At 42.4% G+C, this 23552-nt stretch overlaps 1 protein-coding gene across 5 annotated transcripts in view; it reads left to right on the forward strand.

Moving 5' to 3' along the window:
- Positions 1 to 15996, forward strand: part of ANKFN1 (ankyrin repeat and fibronectin type III domain containing 1) — a 121453-nt gene extending 105457 nt beyond the window's left edge. For all 5 annotated transcript variants that reach the window (XM_027691588.1, XM_027691589.1, XM_027691590.1 and 2 more), the window contains 6 exons: positions 237 to 403; positions 1854 to 2004; positions 3810 to 3978; positions 7363 to 7529; positions 10722 to 10941; positions 13116 to 15996. In XM_027691588.1, coding sequence (XP_027547389.1) covers positions 237 to 403; positions 1854 to 2004; positions 3810 to 3978; positions 7363 to 7529; positions 10722 to 10941; positions 13116 to 13897 — 1656 coding nt within the window. In that variant the 3' untranslated portion in view covers positions 13898 to 15996. The remainder of the gene's footprint in view (positions 1 to 236; positions 404 to 1853; positions 2005 to 3809; positions 3979 to 7362; positions 7530 to 10721; positions 10942 to 13115) is intronic.
- Positions 15997 to 23552: the final 7556 nt, after the last annotated feature.

The following is a 23552-nucleotide window of genomic DNA, read 5'->3' on the forward strand; positions in this document are numbered from 1 at the left end:
ATGGAGAGCTTAGGGATCCTGTGTATGGCTTTAAGTAAGAAGCTGTCCAAGTGCATCCAAGCTACCAGAGATTATTCTTATGCTTAAGCATGTGCTTAAATGCTTTGCGAATTGGGAACACACTTGAAACAAAAAGACGGCTGTAAAAACATTTGTTGCTTTTTGATCTCAAACTCTTCTGCTTCTGTGGAAAAAAAATATGAGATTTTTATGTAGGACTGTTTCCCTTAAAACAGGACATACTTTCCTATCACAAACGAAGTCAGCAACGCCTCCCTCCCGGCCTGTATCTGGGTTACCTTAAACTCTGCAGTTCTGTGGATCAAATCAAAGTGCTGGTGCTGCAGAAGTTGCCCAATGTCCTGTGTCACGTTAAAATCCGGGACAACAGCAATGTCTCCAAGTAAGTGAATATATATATATGTATTTACACACACACAGAAGAGAGAGAGAAAATTTGTTTTTAAGTTTGAAACAACTGATCAAATGTAAACGCTGAGGCAATTCTGCCATTGCAGAACTGTGGGTGGCACGAAGGTTTGGCTCAGGTGTGTGGCAGGAAGGCCTGGCTCAGGTGTGGGCCATCCCAGAGATTGGCTCTGAGCTAAACAGGTGCACCTGTGTTTTCCCAGCAGTCTGAAGGCCAACACAGAACATGTGCACATGATCCTATTGGTTTCTAAGGATGGTATTCCATGGTCATTCCAAATTCTGCACAGGGGTTCACCTGTTCATAAGATCACAGCCTGCAGCCCTGATTTGGCCTCCAGTGGATTCAGTGCCACCCTTCCTGTGGATTTTCACTGACCACAGGCTGCTGGTGTGGGTGATTTTCCTGTTTATTCTCTTGTGTCATACCTGGTTTGTCACTCTAAACCACAGCAAACACACAGCAACTGAAAACCATATTTACAAATGTGACCACCCAATGAACTGCTGTGCTCTGGGAAAGCCATTTTCCCTTTGTCCATTCCTTCCCTCATCCACTGGCAAGTGCACTGTTTGTACTGCCTGGTCCTTGCCTAGTGGGCAACATATTTAAGTGGCTTTTTTTTCGGGAGCTTTTTAATCCTGTATAATTTCAGAAACCAGCTGAGAATTTTGCATGAGGAAAAAGGAACTGGATATCTACATGGATAACAAGGATATCCAGAATGTAGTAGTTAATACTAACAACAATGTTGGAAGGAATATAAAGCCTAATGCTTCACAGTTTATAACAATCCCTGACTCTTGAAGTTTAAGACCAGATCTTTATTTAGGAGCAGACTGTACCACATCTATTACTTGTCTTGTAGTGGGATTTCCTGTACAGTTTTTTTTCCTTGAATGTCTGATTCTGGCTGCTTTTCAAGACTGAATACTGGGCAGGGTGAATTAAGGATTTGATCCAGAGAGATGATTCCAATGTTTATCAGGTCTCACTGGATATATGTTGAGGAAAGCAGGAAGTTCTTTGGCTGCAGTGAGTAGAAGAGAGTGCATCACAGAGATTAAACTTTCCACTAATTGTTGTTATTTCCAAAGCATGTTTTTTAAAAGCACTGTGGTAAATAGGGAACAAAGAATATGAAAGAGAAAACCTGGAGTGAGAAGCCTTAGCGAAATATTTCAAAGGCAGTTGGACTTTCAGAGGCTTGCAAGGCATGTTCAGCCTGGTGTACATGTGCTAGAAAAATTCAACTTTTCAAAGTTAGATTTTTAGCCCCAAACAGTCGAGATTGCACAGGTTTAGAACATTTGGGTATATGAGGATTAAACGATCAACAGATCCCAAATGCACATACACTGAATTCCTGCTTGTGCACTGAACTTTTGTTATATTTCTAATTTTAACTTGACTTAACATACAGAGATGAGTGGGAATGGATCCAAACACTTTCTGGCTCAGAATCTGTGGAAAGTATGGATCATACTTCAGACTGCCCTACTCAATTGTTCTTGTATGAGCTCCAGACGGCAGTGAAAGCTCTCCTCAAACAGATCAATCTACCTCTGCATCAGGTATTTGCCTCTGTGGTATTTATCACCTTTTTAAAAACTGATTCTTAAGAACACAACTAAGAGCTACAAACTGTGTAACTTGCAAGTAGGGATTCAGTGTCAGGGCTACCAGGCAAGCAAAGCAGAGCAGTTTGGTATTCTGTTATTTTAAGTGTGTGGAGGGGGGGACATGCCTGATAAACAGCTTCCTGGATATTTGAACATATAAGGATTAAGAGACAAACTTCAATTAGCTCCTATTTTTGCATCTTTTAGCATATTTGTGACACTTCAGGCAGGTGCAAATAATCACTCCTGCATTAAACTGGTAGTTCTGAGCACCTTTACCCAGCTGACAAAGAAAAATATAGTTATTTTTCCAGGCAAGCAGGGCAACTGACTGTTGTTTGGGAGCTTTAGAGTGAGGCTGTATAAAAGGCCTGCTAATGACACAGCATTTTGCTGTTCTTTTACACCCAGATAAATGTAGCACTTCTAAAACACGTATCTCCAGACCTCCAGATTGCTGTGGGTGAGGAGAGGTATCTGGCTTCTGGCTTTACATTTAGGTACAAGAAATGCATAAGTGAATAAATAAAGTCAGGGAGGAGAATCTATGATGCGAAAGATCTGTGAAAAAATAAGCTAAGAAGTTTGTTTCTTGTTTACATGAAGTCCATTTTATTTTGGTCTACAAGGGTAAAGAGGTCTTAAAGTAGAAGTAAATCTTCTTTATATTCACTTCAAGGTCTGTCTGTGCAGCTAGAAAGATGTGGCCTTAAAATAAATTAATCTGGTTCTACATTTCTTGATTTTGAAAGGTTTAGGCTTTGCTTTTAAAAAGGAATCCATCAGTGCTGTACCTTCTAGCCTGGGAAGAGCCAAGTAAGACTCAAGTAAATCCAAAATTAAGACAGATGGTGTGCTGCCTTGTGGTCAGTCACTCTAATTCAATAGGGCTCTGTACAGGTCTCTATGTTACTGTATTTGCTGGCAGGTTATAGCTTTTGTGCATCTTTTTTCTTTTTCTTTCAGAGTTAGGGACTAAAATATTTAAATCACTGTGCAATATGTTCCTGAGGCTGCAGCTCAGCCCAGCATTTGAGCTCATCTATTGTGCACGAGAGACAGACATCAACATGACCTTGCAGTTCAACACAGTTGCAAATGGTTTGATTGCTCAGGACCAAACTTTTATGTTAATGAATTGAATTTTTAATTCAACAGATTTGTTGATGTGTTTTTATTATTTTTGTGGTGAACAGGAGCAGGGGCAGTGACACTGGTGCACAGCCAGGGTGCAAAGCAGTGCTGCACACAGTGGCTCTGAGCAGCCTCAGCCCAGCTCCTGCCTGTGCCATTTTCTCCTGCTGCAGCACTTGTTAAACCTTTTCAGTGCTGTGTTGAGGGAGAGCTGCATATTTCTCTTAACCAACCCTAAATTGAATCTTAAAGGTTTTTAATTGAATCCATTTTCATGTTTTCACATAATTATGCAATCATAATCTTGAAAAGCACATGGCATGTGATCATTTTCTGCCTAATAAGAAACATAAATGTTGTTTTCAGGGGGGTTGTGCCTGCGTGTGTTGTTTTAATGTGGAACATTGCAGCTTTAAATCTTTATTTTATGTAGTGACATGAACCCACATTTAGACCCGACTCCCCCTCCCGCCCCCCGCCCCAAATATTTATGTTTTATAAAAATTCCGAGCTTGATGTTGTGCAAATTTTCTTTAATGTTTTATATCATTTGGGGTGTTGTTTATATAAGTGCCATGTTGTAATTCTCTCCTATTTCTTCCCCCGCGCGTGTCCCTGTACAGGCAAAGCACTTCCGTCTGTACACACAGGAGGTGTTGGAACTGGGTCACAATGTCTCCTTTCTTCTCCTGCTCCCCGCCTCAGACGACGTCTGCACTGCCCCAGGACAGAATAATCCTTACACCCCACACTCAGGATTTCTTAACCTCCCTCTTCAGATGTTTGAACTCGGTATAGTAGCTTGCTTCACCCAGAAATATTAACCCAGTCTCCTTATAATAAAATCACAAAGTTGTATCTGTTTTCCCCCTTGTCCCAGTGGAGAGTCAATAAATCACATGATGGCTTTGGCAACAACACTACCTATAACTGTGTACAAGTTACAGAGGGAGCAGAGCGGTTAAAGCATATACTGTAGCCATCGTTATTGAAATGCAAAGCAGAGAGCAAAGCCCACAGTTATCCAGTATGCGTCTATAAGCTTATTTGGAAGATGATGTTCTTTAAAAAACAGAACCAGAAAAAAAATTGCACACAACACAGCAAGGTTGGAGTCTGAAAGGAGATGCAAAAACCATCCCTCTGAGTTGTCAAGAGGATAACCACCGGTTCTGTAATGAGAATATTTGCAGTTCCTGATTGCAGATGGTCCCACTCGAGGTCTGACTCCCTCACAACACTGTGAAAGGTCTGAATAGGTTTTCCCATGTGAGGGTCATCTTCTTCCTTTTGATTCCTGGAAAAATGCAGGAGACTGTCCTATTGCTGTGGTGAAAGAAAAGCCCGTTGTGAAAAATGCCAAAGCACTGGACTTGAATCTCTTTCTTTAGGGAGCACATCCTGCACTGTAGCAGATTCAGGCCTCTTGTTCCACTGCATTGCTGACTGGGTAAGAATTCCCCAAAACAGAGTTTTCCAGCTGTTTCACAGAAGGCATAAGATGCTTTAGCTTCAAGGTCCTCTATTTCTCATTTCTTCTTCTTTGGTCCACAGAGAAAAGAAAGGTTCCACATAAAAGCAGCTCATAAAGACTTAATAGTTCTTTTTAGAAAGAATATTATATTTAAGTATGGGGACTGCTGAGCCTTTCGCATCAGTCTGCTCTGTTTCCTTCTGGCCTGTAAAACTGGGTATCTTTCCTTCATATGCCTTTGAGAAGAAAGATATGAGCCAAAAGTGATGGAGTTGGTACAGCAGGAGCCACTACACAACAGGCCTCTTGCAGCAACTGTGTCCTCAGTGATGTCTCTCTCAGGTGTTATGTGACACCATCACCTTCCTGTCTCTATATATCAGTGCTATATTTAGATATTAATGGAGGGTCTTACCATGCCTATGTTTCTGCAGTCACAACAGATCCATGACCCACCATCACCCAGCAACACAAATTTCATTTGGATCGGGCAGAAATACATGACTGTATTCATGCCACATCAGCCACAGCACACAAAGTGGTGCCTGTGACAACCCTGGGGTTTTGTGGTGGCTGTGGGAGGACAGATGCCAGCTGAGCTGCCATAAAATTCTGAGGGGTACAGCCACACAATACATGGCGTAGTCTGCCAAGGAAAAGTTACCCCTTCAAAGGAAAACTAATGTAATTGAACATGAAGAGTTAGTTCAGTGCTTTGGGTCACATCCCATGGCTGCAGTGCCCTAAAGCCAGACTTTTGTCTCCTGCCCTGCCACCCTGAGGCCTGTTGGCCTCTGTGTTTGGAGCACATCATTTCTCCTGGTGAGAGGGGACGGTTGTGTCACTGTGCAAATTAATGCATGACGCATATTAATGTCTGATGAAATTAATCTCCACTCTAGAGGTTGTGCAGACTATTTAACTCTCGTTATGTGGCACAGAGGCCACAGGCAGGAGTCACTCTCAATTCTGGAGCACAGTCTGCATCGGGCTGGCAAAGCAACAGGCACTGCCTGGGGTGATGTGGTGCAGGTAAACACGCAACAGAGACATCTCTCAAAAGGAATTCCAGGTGCAGCCCTCTCTGTTCAGCAATGTTGCTACAGTGGGAAAGCAGTTCATGGTGGAGAAAACAGTATGGAAATCTGAATTTTACTTTTGAGTGTTTTTTTTCAGTAAGCAATCCTCTGGCCAAAGGCAGACGACATTTCTATATGACTTATTATATATGTATCCCTGATGTTCTATAAAGTGACTGTGATTCACATCTCAAATATTAGAAGCTTCCATTCCCCATTAGCTGGTGGCTACCAACTATATAATTGCATAACCACAAAAGACTATGTTGAAGTAACATTTGTTAAAGTAACATTAAAGGGTCTGACTTAAAACCACAAAGGCTCGAAACTTCAGCACTGGAGCCGAAACCGCGGCTGTAATTCACTCAAGAGTCCACCACATATGGCACATGTACTGTAAGACCACACACTACTCAGACTGGATCCCTGCTATATCTAGGCATGGCTAAAAACAGAAGGTAGAATTCTTCCTTTCACTCTTTTTTTGTGAGATTTCTATGTTCAGATTAGGCCTTTATTGTTACAGTGTTTGTGACTGGATTTCTTCGTTTGAGAAATTCCTCTCAATTATTCTTATCATGTTGTTTGCAAGGGATACGTAAACATGTGACACTGTTTTCGTTTCTCTTTTTAATATTTATCATAAGAATGTATGCAATTTACACTTGAAACACCCTGAAAAACACCATGCCCCAATCCAGAATCCAGTGAACGGACAGGCATTCGCTGCTCTAACAAGATCATGTTGTATGTTTGCATTTACTGAAGCACCAATGAATGGGGAAGTATTTCTGAAAATTTGTTCTCCCTCAGAAGTTCCAGTAAGTCTGCACTGCCATTTGTAGAGGGAACTGCTAAGTTTTGCCTGAGCAGTTACAGGTTCTGGAATAATAAGCTTTATGAAAGCAGGTAAATTAGCATTTGAGAAGCTCCGTGGCACTGAAGCTGTTCTGTCTCTGCTACCTCTGATGGAGCTCCGAGAGCTCTGTGCTGCTCCTAAGTCAAATTACACAAAGCAAAGGGTCATGTCTGAACTTTCTGTGTCACCCTTCTGCAGGAGAGTTCGGAGGATGATGTGTGGCAACACCTAAAAGGGTTTTGTTTCCCCCAAACTGTGCTATCACTGCAATGCTTTTCCTGCTGAGTCATTTACACTGAAGTTCCTGATTTAAGCCAGTACAGCCCAACAGAAAGTTATTAGCCTTCAAAATGATCCTTTCTTTCTGAAACACTCAATTAAAAGAAATAAAAGATGAGTTTAATTTTCCAGTCATGTCACTTCTTTCTTGATAAAAGAAATGATGAGCTATAAAAACCTCAGGAACAGCCTTTCTGATTGAAGCTATCAAGGGCAAGATAGCCTCTGGAGCTGCATACTAAGGGCCTGATTATCCCTGCACTTAGATATAAATTAGAAATGACTCTTTTGAAATCAGTGAAGTTACAGATTAAATCCAGTGTAAACGAGAAGAGAATTAGAGCCTGTATTATTTATTTCTAGCTTAAAGTAACCCATCCAGAGCTGGTTACTATATTTAATAAAATCTGTGTTCTGAAACCTAAGGATTTCATATTTCATAACCAGAATGTAACAATTTTCCTTTGCGCTTGGTCTTTTCACAGTTCATTTTTGCTGCTACAAGGAAAAATTTATAAGCCTGTATTGCCGCCTTTCTGCTGTCATAGAGCTGGACTCTCTGAAAACCCAGCAATCCCTGAGGGAAGCAATTTCAGACAGTGAAGTCGCTGCAGCCAAACAAAGACACCAGCAAGTTATAGACTACATACAGGTAACAGTCTGTTTCTGACTATTCCAAGGAGATTTTAAGGTGGCTTTCTTAAAAATTGCATAGGGCTGTAACTTGAAATCTAAATGGAGAATTATTCACAGACATCATAAAAAGAGCAGTTGTATCAAAAGTGCAATTCTGTTTTTATGAAATTCAAACCCAGAACATGCTTTCCTTAGTTGTTGCTTTTATAGAAGGATTTTTATGGGCAAAATCAAATGACAGTTATACTAGACTGTTATAAAGAAATGTGTCAGTCTGCTTGTAAAACTCCCTCCCATCTAACGTGAGGTAAGTTAGCACCATGTCTGGGCATTCAGTTGTGTAAGAGTTTTTCTTTGTCTGGATGAATTGAGGACATTTTCCACCACGATAAGGTGGCAATTAAAAAGATTAAAATGAATATTCAGACTGGGTTGTGGAGACAATCTGCATCAACAACATCACACTCAAGAATGCAGCTCTGCATTTCAGATGGCAAGCTGGCCCCAGAAAGGTCTGTGAGTCTGGCCAGCACCATGCAGTGGCACTGCTTCAGTCCTCCAGTGCAAAAGGACCACTAATGTTACCATCCTTATCTAATTTGCTTATTCTCTGTCTCTCACACTGATTTTTCTGGACTGTTCCCAAATCAAGACTTTACCAACTCAACTCAGGGCTCTTTGAACTCCACCCCACTGTTCAGCATAGCAAAGCCTGTCCTTTTGTAAACCATTTCTAGATAAAGCTCATGACCTTTGCAGAGTGTGTCTGTGGACATGGATGAGCTGCCTTTCTACAAGAGAGATGCAGATAAGTTTTCAGCTCTCTGTTCTTAATATTCAAGGAATCTTCTGCTGGAACAGGGGCCAAGACAACCATTTGTCCCACTGTCAATATGTTTGGCCCTCCATAATTATGAACAAGATGATAATATTCCTATTCCTTTGTTCTGCATTCAGACCCCCTTTGCCTTATTCACTTGGAGCTTTTGGCAACCTTCAGAGAGGCAGAGAGGAATGTTCCATTGTACTTTCACCTCTCAATCATCTCCCTCCCTTTCACCTTTCCATTCTCACACTCACAAAATCCAGCTTTTTCCCAGTATGCAGGGGAATTTGGAAGATTTTTATCCTTCACATCAAAAATAAGCATATGTACATTAATATGCATGTACTGCATAGACAGCGCTGTGTCCCTCTTCTCCAAAGTGTCTGAGTCACATCTATAGGCTGGGAAAAACGTGGGAGAACATTTTAAACTTCACTGCTTCGTGCTGAATTATTGTGACAGTGTATTGGGCTTGTCAGGTTTCCTCTCAAAATGAAAACCAGCTGTATTCCACCTATTGGCAAAAATCTCTCAGCCCACCACACACCGCAATCTTCAGCGGTGACCACGAAACCGCAAGAGCATTTGTGTGATCCGAGATCTAAGACAGTGTTGAAGTCACTACACAAACCAAACATTGTAAAGAGCAAGGGAGTCTATATAAATGCAGGTCTGAAAAGGAGTCAGAGGGCAACTGAAAAGTAAAAATTATTTTAAAAAAAGAAAAACCAAACCCAACCAGCAGATAAGGTGCTTGAAGTCTTTACCGGAATGTTACACAGCAAGGAAAGAAATCTACAGACACGGAGACTAAAACTGAAGTTAAGCTGTAATTTATATCCTGTAATGCTTCTAATGTTACTAAATTTTAAAAGAACCACAGTTCATTAAAATGACCTGCAGAATGGCATCAAGGGGAAAACCAACAGGATTTGCATTTTATTAAACTGCATGCAGTATGATTCTTGTTTGGGGCTGAGGGAGGATCACAGAAAGGAAGTATAAAATCTCTACAGTCAAATAGGTGAGATGTTTGCTAACTGGCATTCTCTTCATGGAGCTGCACTGAAGTCTTGAAATGATGCAGGATTATGAATTAATCCCTGAACCATTTGCTATTCTTATCAGTGTATATTCTTAGCTCAAATTAACTCAGTGGCAAGGCTTGCACTGACATCATTGGAGTCGGGATTTCACCTTTACATAAAAATGGCCATACTAGGTCAAAACAAAGATCCATCTAGCCAGCTACCCTCTCTCCAACACGGCTCATCAAGAACTACCCCAGCTAATGTGGCATCTACAATATCCCTTGGGAATAAATTCCACACTTCGAATATGCATTTTGTGAAGTATCTCCCACTAAGAGTAATTGCTGGAGAACTCAGAACATCAGTCTCAGTCTCCTTCTCACTGATTCCTCTGTCACTCCCCTATTTGACAATTCTCACTGCACAAAGTACCCCTCACTTTTGCCTCTCCATTTACTCACCCAGGGCTCTCTGCATTCTTGCAGAATGTTCCTTGTGTAACTGCAAAGCAGTTTCCCGCAAACACTGCAATATTAATATGAAGGCTCACTGTAAATGCAGAACTTTCTGTAGAAGTACAAGAGATGTTCTAGAAGGGCACTGCAGCAGGAGGATATTATACTCACAGCTACTGTCATTTCATGGTTGCAACAACATTTGCCCAGTCATCAATGATCCTGAATGCCTTGAAGATGTTAAAAGGGTTCCATTATCAAAAGACTTCAGATCCACATTAAACAGCATCTTTCCTCTCTGCAGAGATGCTTAAAGCTACATCCTGCTATTGATTTAGGCATTTGTGTCTTTTTATCTCTCAGGCATGTGTTAGAACTGGTTTTGTGTAGATTTATACTTTTAAAATGTATGCAGACCAAAATGATGATAAGGGAGAAACCTGCAGTTTGACTCATAGCTGTGCCTCAGCCCTCCACGCAGGTATATTCTTCCACACCTGTGTATGTTCTTTATCTGTTAAAAACTAGATATAAACTGAGCTGGTTTTGACATCCCGGGTTTGCAATGGTGAACTCTCGCTTTCACTCCGGTACAGAATGAAAGCACATTTCAAGTGTGCTACAAATTGATCAAAAGACAATTTTCACTTTCTTTCCATGTCAAATTTTAGGCCTGAGGTACATAAATTGAGAGTCTGGTGGCCCCTGCAGTGGTGGAAGAGAACAAGCACTTAATCAAAATCACTTCAGACCACCTCAACCTGAAGAGTCCTGTCAGAGGATTCTGCTGCTCTCTGTTGGCAGTGACCACACACCTACTTGGACACTTGAAGAAAGCACACACTTAGAAAGAATTAATACTCAACTGTACTTTTTCACCATTTTTTTCCCCACAGCAAATCGATGAGATCTGGAGGGAAATGAGATGGATCACAGAGGCACTGCAGTATGCAAGGTACAAGCAGCCAGCAGCTGGCCTGCCCATAAAGAAGTTTGTGGATCTTTCAGAAGAACACCCTCAAAAGAAAATGAGCTCCACCTCTTCACACCTAGACTGTCTTCCTTCACCTCCCCCTTCCCCTGAGGCCAGAATCCAGAGGAGAAAAGCTGTGAGTGGTAAGAGAATTTTCCTGTGTTCACCAAGTGCAATCTTTGAACTCACTTTTAATTATAACAGTTCTTGCACGTCTTTTTATAAACGGAGTAAATTTTTTCCCGTACCTGCCAAGGTACTTTAACAATCATTTCACCAATCATTTGCCACTCAATATCCTGAGATCCTCATACAAGCTTTACAATCATTTTTTGCTTTCAACTCCTCAGAATTACTGCTCATCATCTGCCAACTTTGTCACCTCACTGTTCCAGATCATTTAATGAACAGGCTGGAAGTGACAAGTGCTACCACTGGCTTCTCCATGATGTCCAGAATTCCAGCAAAATCCAGCCATGGTGAAAGCTGACTGCTTCATTTGTTGCCTACACCAAAAATCTGTTATTATTATATGGAAGGAGCTTTCTCTTCATCCTAATTACAGCTTCCTTGCTGCAGAACCTGTGGTAAAGAACCTTGTCAAAAGCTCTTCAGAGCTCTGAGGATGGCTGTGTATTAACTGAGCACATGTTCAGAGTTTTATTACACTGATGAGACATGAGTTGCTAAGCAAAAGCTACTGACCCTTTCTCATCACTCATGTATCTATTATTCTTCCCCACAGTTTCTATTAATTTGACAGAATCTCAGATTTTTCCATAGTTCCCATTTGTCACCTTCTGTTTCTCTGATATTACAGCCATTTTCTTTCCAGACTTTGACCGTTCCTCTGCTTTGCAGCAATTGTTTCTTATGCCCTTGTTTTGTTTTGATAGAGCAAATTTTAGTGCCAATAGTCCAATTTAACAGCTGTTTTCACACACCTCAGTGTTCTCAGTAGTTTAGACAAGCATTTTAAAACACAGAATTACACAAATAAGTACTCACCTCACTGACAATTATTGCTTCTCTACATAGCCAGAAAATTAAACTGATGAAAGAAAGGGATCACAGCAAATAAAGATGAAGCAAATGAAACACTAACACCCATTTTGCTAACAGAATTAGGAGTTTAGAGAAAAAAAACAAACCATCATTCTGCTGAGCTGGCTTTAAGCAACAAGTAAATGAAACAGCAGAAACAAAAGCAACAGAAGCTGCATTAAACAACTGCCATGACCATTTTGGTAATTGCAATTTGGGTGGGTTTTTTTCAATTTGGCAGTTTTATACAGTTAAGAAAAATGAATCAATCTATTCTGATTAGATTTCATTAGGTTAAAAGAAAAGAAACCTGAAGAGGCTGCTGCTTTGATCTGCTCCATTACACAGTGGTGTTCATTCTCACCACCCCTCCCTGAGCTATTTTTCCCCTGTATTACAGACCATGAATGCAGAATAATCCTCAGCTCTGGCACCGTGAAAACTGGAGCATTATCTTGTCCTGCATGTGCTGGATTCATTATTGCTGGGCTGTGTGGCAACTTACACCAGCTCCAAGGGAACAGTCAATATAAAATCTCTGTTTTATTCCTTGGATCTCATATAAACTATCCAGGGCAATGGAACATCAATCCATTCTATCACACGTGCCACTACTTATTACATTATTGATTCTTCTGAAGCCAAAAGACAGCAGTGATTTCGGTGCCAGTGTGAGATTTGCTCCACAAATTCACATTTGAACTATTTGTGTCTGCTTTGAATTTGAATACACATCATGCACCTGATGGACAAAAGGGTGGTTTTTGTTCAGCAGCCTCCACGTTGTGCCTCGAGCCTCTCAGCACACATGCAGTCACACCCTGCTCACAGTTATAGAGGCATAAATCCAGAAAACTCAACTGATATCTTTTAATAAAAACAGAACCTGGATTAGAAATTTTCACTCTCCCAAATCTCCATCTCTATGAAATTTAGTGAAAGCAAGAAAAAAGAAAACAGATCCTTTCAGAACTTAGTCACTTAGTCCCAATTCAAATTCAATTTTTTTCCCTGTACTTAATATAAATTAATCCTTTCTGCCTTTCCTAATTCTACAGCACCACTATAACACACCTGTAAATCCTCCCTGATAAATCCTCCCTGACTCCTGCCTTTGCTGTCACCTCAGCCCATGGCAATTCCACAGAGGCAACACACACACATTTTCAGAATTGTAGATTTGATTCTAAATTAAGACAAAAAGACCCATAAACGACAGCTCAACAACTTCTCTCCCATGCTTGTCCTTAGTGTTAACCCGTTCTCCCTGCAGACTCCCAGCCCTGCTCAGACGAGGAAGGCTGCTCTGAAGTGTTCCTGCCCACCGACAGCGACTACGACTCCAGCGACGCTCTGAGCCCCAGGGAACTGGACCTGATTTACTCCTCATCCCAGGACATCTCCCAGCAGGCCGGCAGTGGCCTGGGAGGCAGCGCTCCTGACGTCCTCCAAGCCCACGACATGAAGCCCTGCCTGACTCTGCGGGAAGGCCTGATGGAGCGCGGTGCCTTTGATCCTCACGCTGAATGTTGCACAGAGTCCATGAGCAATCTGACCCTGTCGGGGCTCACATCAAAAAGCACAGACAAGTCCTCCAGCTCCAAGCAGCCATTGGGCTTTTTAGGGAAAAAAAAGCTCGGGAAGCACCAACATTACAACTACTTCAGCCGGCAGCACCGCTGGCTGCGCGTGCACAGCGAGACACAGGCGGGCTCCCTGTCCGAGGGGGTCTACACTCAACATCTCATGAGATCTCCAGATTTGTCCCAAGAACCTACCTCCAGCGAGCAGTTAAAGAGCCCCATCGATGGGTCTCGGAGCACTTTCGTACCTCATGCATCCAGCCTGCCAGAGGATGAGCAAGGCAAGTATGAGGAACCAAGGCAGAACGTCCACAGGATACATGTGGAGCCTTATGAAACGACACTGGGGGATGAGGAGGGCAAGCCCTGGTCTGTAGGACACACAGATGTGCACAGTGCTATGCAACAGACCACGGGTCCAGATGAGCAGCTGGGTTCTGCTGTCCCAGAAGTCTTCAGCAGCACCCTTTAGCCCCAGAATCCTGCATGGCTTCCCATGAGATATGAGCATTATGCACAGAAGGCCACACTTTCAAAACTGCTTGTAAAATTCCAGCTCCTGAAACAGCAACTCACACCACCCAGAAGAATCCTGATCTTTTGACTTCCTCACCAGCTTTCTGGTCTCACAGAGGTATCATCTGTCAGGGTGCGAGCATCATTGTTATTATTGGCATCTGCAGGTTTGCAGGTAGAGTCGCAACAATCACCACATAATAGAACAATCTGTGGCTGCAAATCCAGTAACAGCAGGTCTCTTGATGTCCATGTTTCTCTGAGCATGCAAAATTTTAAGCATGAGTGGTTCTGCCTGCAAGTTAGCAGAAACTTGGTGTCCTCATGTTAGGGCTGTGTCCTAAACTTCTATTTACCTGTTTTCCGCTGTTTCCTGTAAATTTTTCTACTTCTCAGCCTTCTCGAGTGGATTTAGGTTGGATATAACTGGAGTGCTAACTGGTCTAGTAACACAAATAACCCGGAGTTTCTAGGCATTTAAAGAAGTGAAAATTCTTTCAATATCTACAAAATGCAGTCAACACCATCTCTGACTGCCGTCAGAGCCTGACATAATTAGCACAATGGGGTTTTTTCAGGAGCTTAGATTTCAAATTATTTATGTAGCAAGTTATTTTAAAACCTTAGGAGGTGAACCTTTCAGGTCAAGAGCAGGCAAAGTGAGGCCAGGTTCTGGAAGAAAAATAGGCAGGATCTGCATGAGATTGAAGCAAAGTTTGCTCTGTCTTCTGCCACCACACGAGCACAGTTCATTATGTTGGAATAACTCTTACACATCCCTTGGAAAGAAATGCCCCTATTTTTGTTCCTGAATATTCACTGTAATTTGATCACCACATCTGAAATTGGGATATTCTGGCAATTCAGATGAAGGAAATCTGGGGTGCAGTTTGAATCTAAGATTTTATCTTTGGGCCCCCAATAAATCCTCATATCATAAGGAGGGTGGGAGGTGGTGAGTTATCATCTTGGACTGTTTAAAGGCAGATCACACTGAGTCAGGATTTTGTCCTTTGCAACCACAATAAGACTTAAGAGAACTACAGAAGATGATCTCAAAAATGAAATCTGTATTAATGAGAACCATAACACTGGAGTCACTAAGAAACGAACTAATGTGGAGAGAAACCCCAGCTGTTGCACAAGCTTTAATTTTTCTTAAACAGTTCTTGAAGTTTAATTTTATAGGCCACATTCCTGCTGGTTAAATTCCCTCACTCCGTGTTTGCGCAGCCTTCTACCTTTCGGTTTTCCAGCCTCCAGGTGGATACATTCTAAGGCCCCCAATAAAGAGATTTGAGTTAAATAGTTGAGTTTACAAGTCCTTGAGGTAAAGGTAAGGATTTGGGCCCATGATCTGTGGTCCTTATTAAAATAGCACTTCCATAACCCCAGTGCTATTAAAATCCCTGTGAACTCAATCCATAAATTCAAAAATAAATGTTATTCACTATTTTATGCTTGGTCAGTATGTGGAAGCCAAGAAGAGTCTTTGCAGTGATAGGAAAGGCAAAATCTTTCTCACAAGGGATTTACATTTGTAACTTCTCTTTTTGGGAGCGGGAAGTTAACTTTTTTGCACCAAAAATATTCATTCATTACCTGATCCAAAGCCCAGTGAGGATGGAAAGACTTCCATTCACTCCCACAGGGTTTGGATGAGACCCACACTGAAAATTCCTGTGGGTGAGAGCACGGGGGGGGAGCAGAAGTGTCAGTGCCCATTTGCAGTTAGAAGGACACACATTGTGTGGAGCTGGGACTGGGGAAGGCCCGACTCACCCTCCAGAGCCAAGCAGAGATGTCACTGAAGGCACTCACAGCTGGTTGCTTTAGATTCTGTTCATTAGCAGAAGGCTTTGCACCAGGGAGACAAACAATGTGATGCCCATATGCAGAGCCAAAATAATTTACACAGTTTTCTAGTGCCCAGCCCCTCATCCAGGCTCCCCTAATCTGTCTCACCTCAAAGTAAAACTGCCATAAAACTGCCTATTAAAGAATAAAAATAACAATGCACTGAGGCCATATGTTTTTGCAGGAAGTGACAAGTTATTCCACATACTTCAGTAGTCAAAATAGTAATTAATAGTTCTGGGTTTAAATACTTCTGTTTATAAATATGTGTTCTTTGTTCAAAATTGCTGTCCCTACGTATTCTGAAACTCGTTAAAAGAATAGCCATGAACACCTAGAGATAAATAAATAGTAGATAGCGCTGCCTTTCAAGTACTGCCATAACACTAATCATAATAGTTCTGCAGTTCTCTTAGGAAGATCACTCACACATTTCACAAGCAACTACAGCAATTCAGAAGAATCCTGCAAAATGCAAAATCCAGCACTGTCATCCCCACTCCAGAGAGGCACGAGTGACTCTGAGCAGAGCTGAGTAAAGGCTCACAGTCAGGAATTAAATTAAAATTAGGACTCAGACCTTTGCTTCAATTACTGGGAACCCTTTCTCCACGTTGAGCTCAAGTGCCCCTCCAAGGACTCTTGCCCAGAGCTGGGCAGTGCTGTGGCTCAGAGCCCACAACACACCAGAGTTTCCTCAGCCAGCAGACAGTTCATTCAGCCTGTGCCCACTCTGTATCAGCTGAAGCTCTGCTCTCAAGAGGGTACTTGGGCTTGTAACTTCTGGATCTCTCTCTCTTACTCATCCATCTTGCCACAAAACCTTTGTCCTGCATTTTCCAGGGAGTGTATTTTCTCCTGGGCTGAACCCAGTCCTCCTATTTCTAGACATGACATTGACTGGCTAGAAAAGTGTATGATGCTTTAATATTATGACTCCACAGAAAGGAAAAAAAATGTGGACCAAATCTCCCCATTTAGTGGTCTAAACCTTTCCTGTTTCTGCTGGTAGGAAGTGAGACAAACTGCAAGGTTTACACTCAAAATTTCTTGCACTCACAAGAAGGCTGTCTGCTCATGGACAGTTTGCCTCAAGACACCTGTGGCTCAAGCATTTATTTCCCATGCTTCTTGTTTGTGTTTTTTTTTGCTTTAAATACTAATTAACAATTGGATTTTGTACGCTGTAAGACACGGAGAATTCTATAAAATAATGTTTTTAAATATAGACTTTAAAAGGGGAAAAGGGAGACAGAATATTTTATCCTGAGAGTTTAAAGTGTTTTGGAAAGAGATGGTGCATCTTCAAATTCTCTGTGGTATAAAGAAATGCATTAAGTTGCTGGTCAACTCTTCCAAAGTGATTAAATGCATGGCTCATGACTGTTATGTAAAACTTCAATACAGCCTTACAAACAACAAGGGTATAGTGTATCTGAAAATAAGATATACAGCTTGGAAACTTACTCTGAATTTCTCTGAGGTGTTGAACTTTGCCATCAGCAAAAAAGTGTTTTTAGGAAACAGGCCTCTAATTTTCAGACAACAGAGATTTCATCAGGTTGGGTCTCTCATTTTTCCACTACAGAAACACATTAAATAACTAGAATACTTTATTTGTAAGTATAATTTATCCTCTGACTCCACGAAGTAGAATTCACAAAGCTAAATCATGCCCAGAAGTGAGAGGCAGAGCTTTTGGCCCTGTATAATCTTTGCAAAAAGCAAGGGCAGGGTTTCCCAAGGTGGGCTGCACGTTGTACCCTGGCAGCACGGACTGGTCACCCACCCAGCCACCCTCCTCGGTGCAGGCACCCCCACAGCCTCCCTCCGGCTGAGGGAGAGTCTGCAGAGCCATCAGGAGTTGTTTTGTTGATCTGACTGGGCTCTGGAGCAGCCCCATCATTGTTGGACACTGTACAGCTCCCACCAGCTCAGAGATCACCTCTCCTCACTCCTGGTGTCTGTGAGCTCTGACCCTGCCAGCTGGTTCTCAGTCTGGAATTTTGGGGTGAATAAGAGCCAGACTGGAACACCTTCCTCAGTCGTTTCATACCACAGCACCTCAGGCAAGATTTAGCCTTTAAACCAGTCATCCCATAACAGGGCAATGTGTTACTAAGCTTGGCTGTCACTAGGCTATGGAAACCCCTCTATTTGGCTTGTCAAATAATAACAACAGATTTTTAATGTTTATTGTTATTTAATTTTCTTTCTTGGAAAAGCTACGTGAAACTGAGCTGACGTCGGAAGAAAGGATTGGTGTAGCACTAATCCACCTTATTACTGTGAATTGTAGTAATTTATTAAGCAGATTTTAAGCTAAAAGCACAGACTTTATGCATTTTATAAAGGTCTGTTTGGGCCCAATCCTGCTGTCCTTGGACCTCACTCCAGGTTCTTTTGCACCAGTGTAGATCCAGAGTAGTTCCACCTGAGCTGAGTCAGGTGTTCCCCTGTACAGGTCAGCACACCCTGCCTCGCTCACAGGGCTGGCTCGGGGTCAGCTGAGGCCCCGCACCAGTGGAGTCATCATGAGAACAGCACATTTATGCTGGTGTAAAAAATGATACATGTAAGGAAGATAGAAGGGTTTTATCTCATGGAATATCACCCTGGAGGTCACAGGGACCGCCAGATCCGGACTGGGAGAGCGAGCCCAGCACGCTGCTGCGTTACCAGTGGGGGAAACCCACCCTGCATGGAACACTATCCTCCTTAGAACAGGGACCAAATTGAAACACTGCTCCTCCTTAGAACAGGGACCAAATTGAAACGCTGCTCCTCCTTAGAACAGGGACCAAATTGAAACGCTGCTCCTCCTTAGAACAGGGACCAAACCCCTCTCCTGCGTTATGCAAATGAACCCCCACTGAATGCAATGGGAGTCCCAGTTATTTTGCCGATAAAAACGAAGACTTAATAGGGTTATTGGGGACTTGGGGGAGGGGAAGAGGGGTTGTTTGTTTTTCCCCCTCAGAGAAAAAGTAATTTAAGTGAAATGTGCGAGGCGGTGTTTAATTGCTTCCTGCCTTGTTTGTACATAGCAATTTGGCTGTTTATTGGTTGTCTTTGTTCGGATTTTTATTGTAACTTGTTGCTATATATGCAACCAAGCGTATGCTAAAGTTTAAACTTTGCCACACAATAATGCACAATTTTATGTGCTTTAAAACTTTGTAAATATCTCGATGAACGATGTCTGCTGTGCTAACTGTGAGCCTGGGACTTGACACAACAATATTTTCATGCGTATGTACCTGCAAATGGTTTGAAAATAGCAAAATATATATTGAGGATGGCCACGAGCCAAGAGTAAATGAGTGCCGTATGACTCATGCTTCTTTAATAATTCCTGAAAGAGGCATGTATAGTACATAAAATAGACAATAAAAATAATTTTCAAGACTACAAATATTTTTTATAACTTCAGATATTAAATACTATTTTAGAAAAAAAAAAGATTGGTTGGTAAAAGAAATCTTAAGTTTATTCGAGTGAATCATTGTCATAAAAACGTTCTTAACATAGATTTTTTTTGTTTGATCTAATATCATAGAAACTCAGCTCTTTTAAGATTTAGAAGACTTGAATTGCTCTTGCATTCTTACAGCTCCTGTGATCTTCTAAAATTACAGACTTCAAGTCTTCTCCTTCATTAACAAAAAAATACTGGTGTGTACACTCACATGATTCCAAATACCACGTGTACTTGTGCACAATCTTTAAATAGTGTTTTTTGAAACATATTTTATTTTACCATCATCAAGTACCCCTGTATGTGAGCTTTACAATCCATGCAAATCTGAACACGGTTTGTGTTTTTCCCTGAATTCCTTTTATTTTATTAGAAAGTGACTTTTTCTAAGGCCAAGCTTTCAAATCTGATCTCTAAATTTCGGTTTTAATTCAGGCACCTGAATGAAATAGGCATGGCTTCCAGTGTTTGTGGGTGAAAAAACCCTCCCACCAAAGGCAACAGAAATTTAAATTTTTTCACATATTCTTGTACAAAGAAAAGCAAAGCAAGGTAACACTTCTCATGGAGTATGAGATTGGGCTACTGTGTGTAAGCAAGAGAAATCAGAACAACTCATTTTGAATGCTGAAGTGAAACTGGAAGGGTTCTGCTCTGGGTCACTGTTTACCTGGTTTCAAAGACAGACAGGTTGCTAAATGTATTTTAACAATGAGATGATGCCATAATTGGAATAAGTGACATTCCAAGGTCACAGAGAGCTTGTGGCAGAGCAGGGACAGAATTCTCTGGTCAGCATCCATTATCAGGTGATTATCCACGGCTTGTGCACAGGTACACATGGTAAAGTACACGCTGACCAATGTCTGTATTCCAGCCAGGACATGCCAACTCAATGCAAGCTTCAGAACAACAGCATCTTACTGGAGTATCTGAGAATATTTTCACACATGAAAAATGTTTAGCCAAAACACAGCCAAAGTGGAGTTAATCAGCAGAGCAAAACAAGTCTTAAAATATAAGATAAAACCTGTCATTTCTACTTCCTCAATTTTTAATTTCAGAACATGACAACTGTCACAACATTTACTAAGTTAGTACAAGAAAAAAAAACAAATGCAAATAATTAGTCATGGACAGTAACCTAAGAAATTACCTGGGAAAAACAGCCCAAGACAAAGCAGGATTTTTGTGTGCATGTACTTCAGTCACTCTGGTGCATTTTGCATGTCCCATGCATTTTTAGAGCCTGCTTGTTTGTATGTTTTGCTTGCCCCAAGCTGAGATTTCTTCTCTCTAAGAAGACCAATAAGAGAGCAGTGCAATTCTTACAGACCTTTCTGACATGTCTGCCATGAAGGACAGTGCTGTTCTCTACCTGCCTCTGTGTTCTCTGCTGTTTTACGGAAATGCTTTTAAACCAATTGGAAAAAAGTTACAAACTCTTCTAGGCATGTTTCTGACTTGCTCTTCTGACAGTAAAAGATACCCATTTCGCTGTTCCACTCCAATATATTGACCTATATAAAGTCTCATCTCGCTGAGAAAACTAGTAACTTATTTTTTAATTATGTCTTTAAATAAAAGCTTTGGGTTTGATTTGGGTTTTTTGTTTGTTTTTGCAAACACACAAAAAATCTCTATTAATAAGCTTTGCTGCTCTCTTCCCCAGGCTGCTGTTTTCAATCTCTCTTTTCAAACAAATATATGTTCATTTAGAGAAGAATTATTAAAATGTTTCTATTTTCTTCAAGTTTGCAATTCATAAATATTAATGAATCGGTCCTAATTAATCAGTAGGACTTCTGCTCCTTACCTGTGTGAATAACATCTAATTATTCTGATTGTCCAGTTCATCTTTATTATACCAAAAAACCCAGGCAGAATCCTCTGCTCTCTGCTCACAAACACAGCTACAAAAACAAAATAATAAACAGAGCAGAAACTTTTAAGCCTTACAAACTAATATTAAAGTCAATTTAAAGACAAAAGAGCCTTTTATACCACTAAATATCAATGCTTTATTTTGGAAATAGCAAAATAAAATCACCGTATTTGGTGATGTCATCTTTTTTTTTTTTTTGACTGAATCAATGTGATATTTTCAAAATAGATAATTTTGAAATTTCAACTAAATTTGATTTTTCAGGGGGAAAAGCCAATGCCAAAATGTTTTGTCTGGAACAATTTGTAATCACTTTGTGAAAACCCTGAAGCAAAACATTACAAGTGTGGATACTTTCATTAAGTGATGATAAACAATTCTGTAAGAGTTGAAACGCCTTTAGATAGAAATACCAACATCTGCCACTGCTGCTGATTTTAGTGGTATTGGGAGTGCTCGTCACTTCTGAAAATTGGGAGTTTTGTTGAAGCCCTTTGTCACACAGGTATGAGAAAGTGGCTCTGGTTCCCCTCAGCTGTGAGCATTTCTGGAGCACAGTAAGATGGTTCCACCTACAAGAGGGTTCTTCACAAGAACCTACGTGGCCTTCACCTTTTCCCATATTGTTTTGTAAAATTTTTGAGAAAGTGTTGCTCTTCTTTTTTTGTTTGTCTTCTCTTTTCCTGAAATGGTCACAGAAAGGAGCTAAATCAGAACTCGGGCTCAGACAGTGTAACACCCCATTCTCATGGCTACACATGCTTTGAGCCCCGTCCCAGCAGAACAAGGATTTTTTCAGGCTTTCTTCTGGGGCACACTTGCTCCTTCCCCCTTCTGTGCCTTGTGGATTGGTCCTGATCCCCTGCTCTCTCGTGGCTCCATCCTGATCCCTCTTTTCCTCGAGTCTGAGTCACAAGAGCAACAACCCTGCCTGCTCCGACCTACTCAGTGCCTCAGCTGTTAGGGTAAAGCCCACGCTCCCGGGGGACTCACGTTTGAGTACAACCCCAGGATTGTCAGGGCTCTGGCTGGCAGTGCTGCCGAGGGGACAGTCTAAGGCTCTATTTTAATCTTCTGGAGCCCGGCCAAACACTGGAACGGAGCTGCCAGCACGAGGGGGGCCCTCCTGCTCACTGCGCCTGACCTCCCATCAGGAGAGGTGCTGGTGTGTTCCTTCTCTAACTACTAGGGCTCTTTCATTGCGCCTGACCTCCCATCACGAGTGCTACCAGGGATCCAGCTCCGACTACTGGGGGCTTAACCCTGGCACGGGTCCAGCACACGAGCCGCACGCTGCCTGTCTCCAGATGTAAGATGCTCCGAGTGTAAATTCTCGCGCCGCAGGCTCAGCTGGAGGGGCTGTTTCAGGTACGTGGTTAAGCGGCCATGAAGCGACACCGACTCCTCGTCCAGTCTTACAGAGCTGGACGCACCCCCCCAAGGTTTTCAGCCGCTTCTTATCTTTTTAATTTGGGGAAGTGTGTTTAACCAGCATTTCAGGTGTGTTTGTGGTTCTGGCCTGAATCTGTGCCCTGCAGCTCAGCTTCAGATCCACGCTCCTGTCCTGAGTGGCATCGGCTCCACAGCCTGTCCCCACAGGTAGTAATGAGGTAAATGAGACCTGGCTGTGCCATGGGCCTCAGGGAGAAACCCGAGCACAACTGTGAAGCAGAGCATGTCTTACGCACTCCTGGGTACCCAGAGAGGTGAATTTTACAGAAAGCCCTCACAGAGGTGAGCAGTTCAGCTCAAACATGTCCGGTTTTGCTGCTCAGCTCTGCAGAGCTCTCCTCCAACCCAGGCAGCAAACACAGCACTGTCCTCCTGACTTACTCCTGGTTTGCTCAGTGTCCTCCCGACTCATTCTTAAGTTTGCTCAGAGCCCCGGGACACCAGTGCAAGCCCATCCGGGCTTTACATAAACCACTACATGCTACTCTCCATGCCATCCTGACACCCCTTGCAACGCTGTTCTTTTTCACTGAAAGGGAAATGTATTTTTGCCAGCCCGTGTCAGTCTGTCCCTATTAACTTCCCTGACGCCCGTCGGGTCAGTGCCAGAGTTACACACAGCTTTACACCAGATTTACACCTCGGCAGCGCGGAGCCTCTGATGCTGCACTGGTGACCGAGCCCGGGACAGCGGGATAAAGCTTGGTCCTGAGGAGGCTCACGTTGAGCTCGGCACCAGACACGGGCGAAGGCTGCCCGTGCCCAGTGTGGGACAGCGCGGGGGTCGCTGCTTGTGCCCGGTGCGGGGACAGCCCGGGGTGTGCTCTGTGACCGGCGTGAGGGCAGCCCGAGGGTCGCTGCCCGTGCCATACCCGGTGCGGGGACAGCCCGGGGGTCGCTGCCTGTGCCATACCCGGTGCGGGGACAGCCCGGGGGTCG

Source organism: Neopelma chrysocephalum, unplaced genomic scaffold (assembly GCF_003984885.1).
Source record: "Neopelma chrysocephalum unplaced genomic scaffold, ASM398488v2 Primary Assembly neopelma1_84, whole genome shotgun sequence".
In the NCBI taxonomy this organism is placed as follows: domain Eukaryota; kingdom Metazoa; phylum Chordata; class Aves; order Passeriformes; family Pipridae; genus Neopelma; species Neopelma chrysocephalum.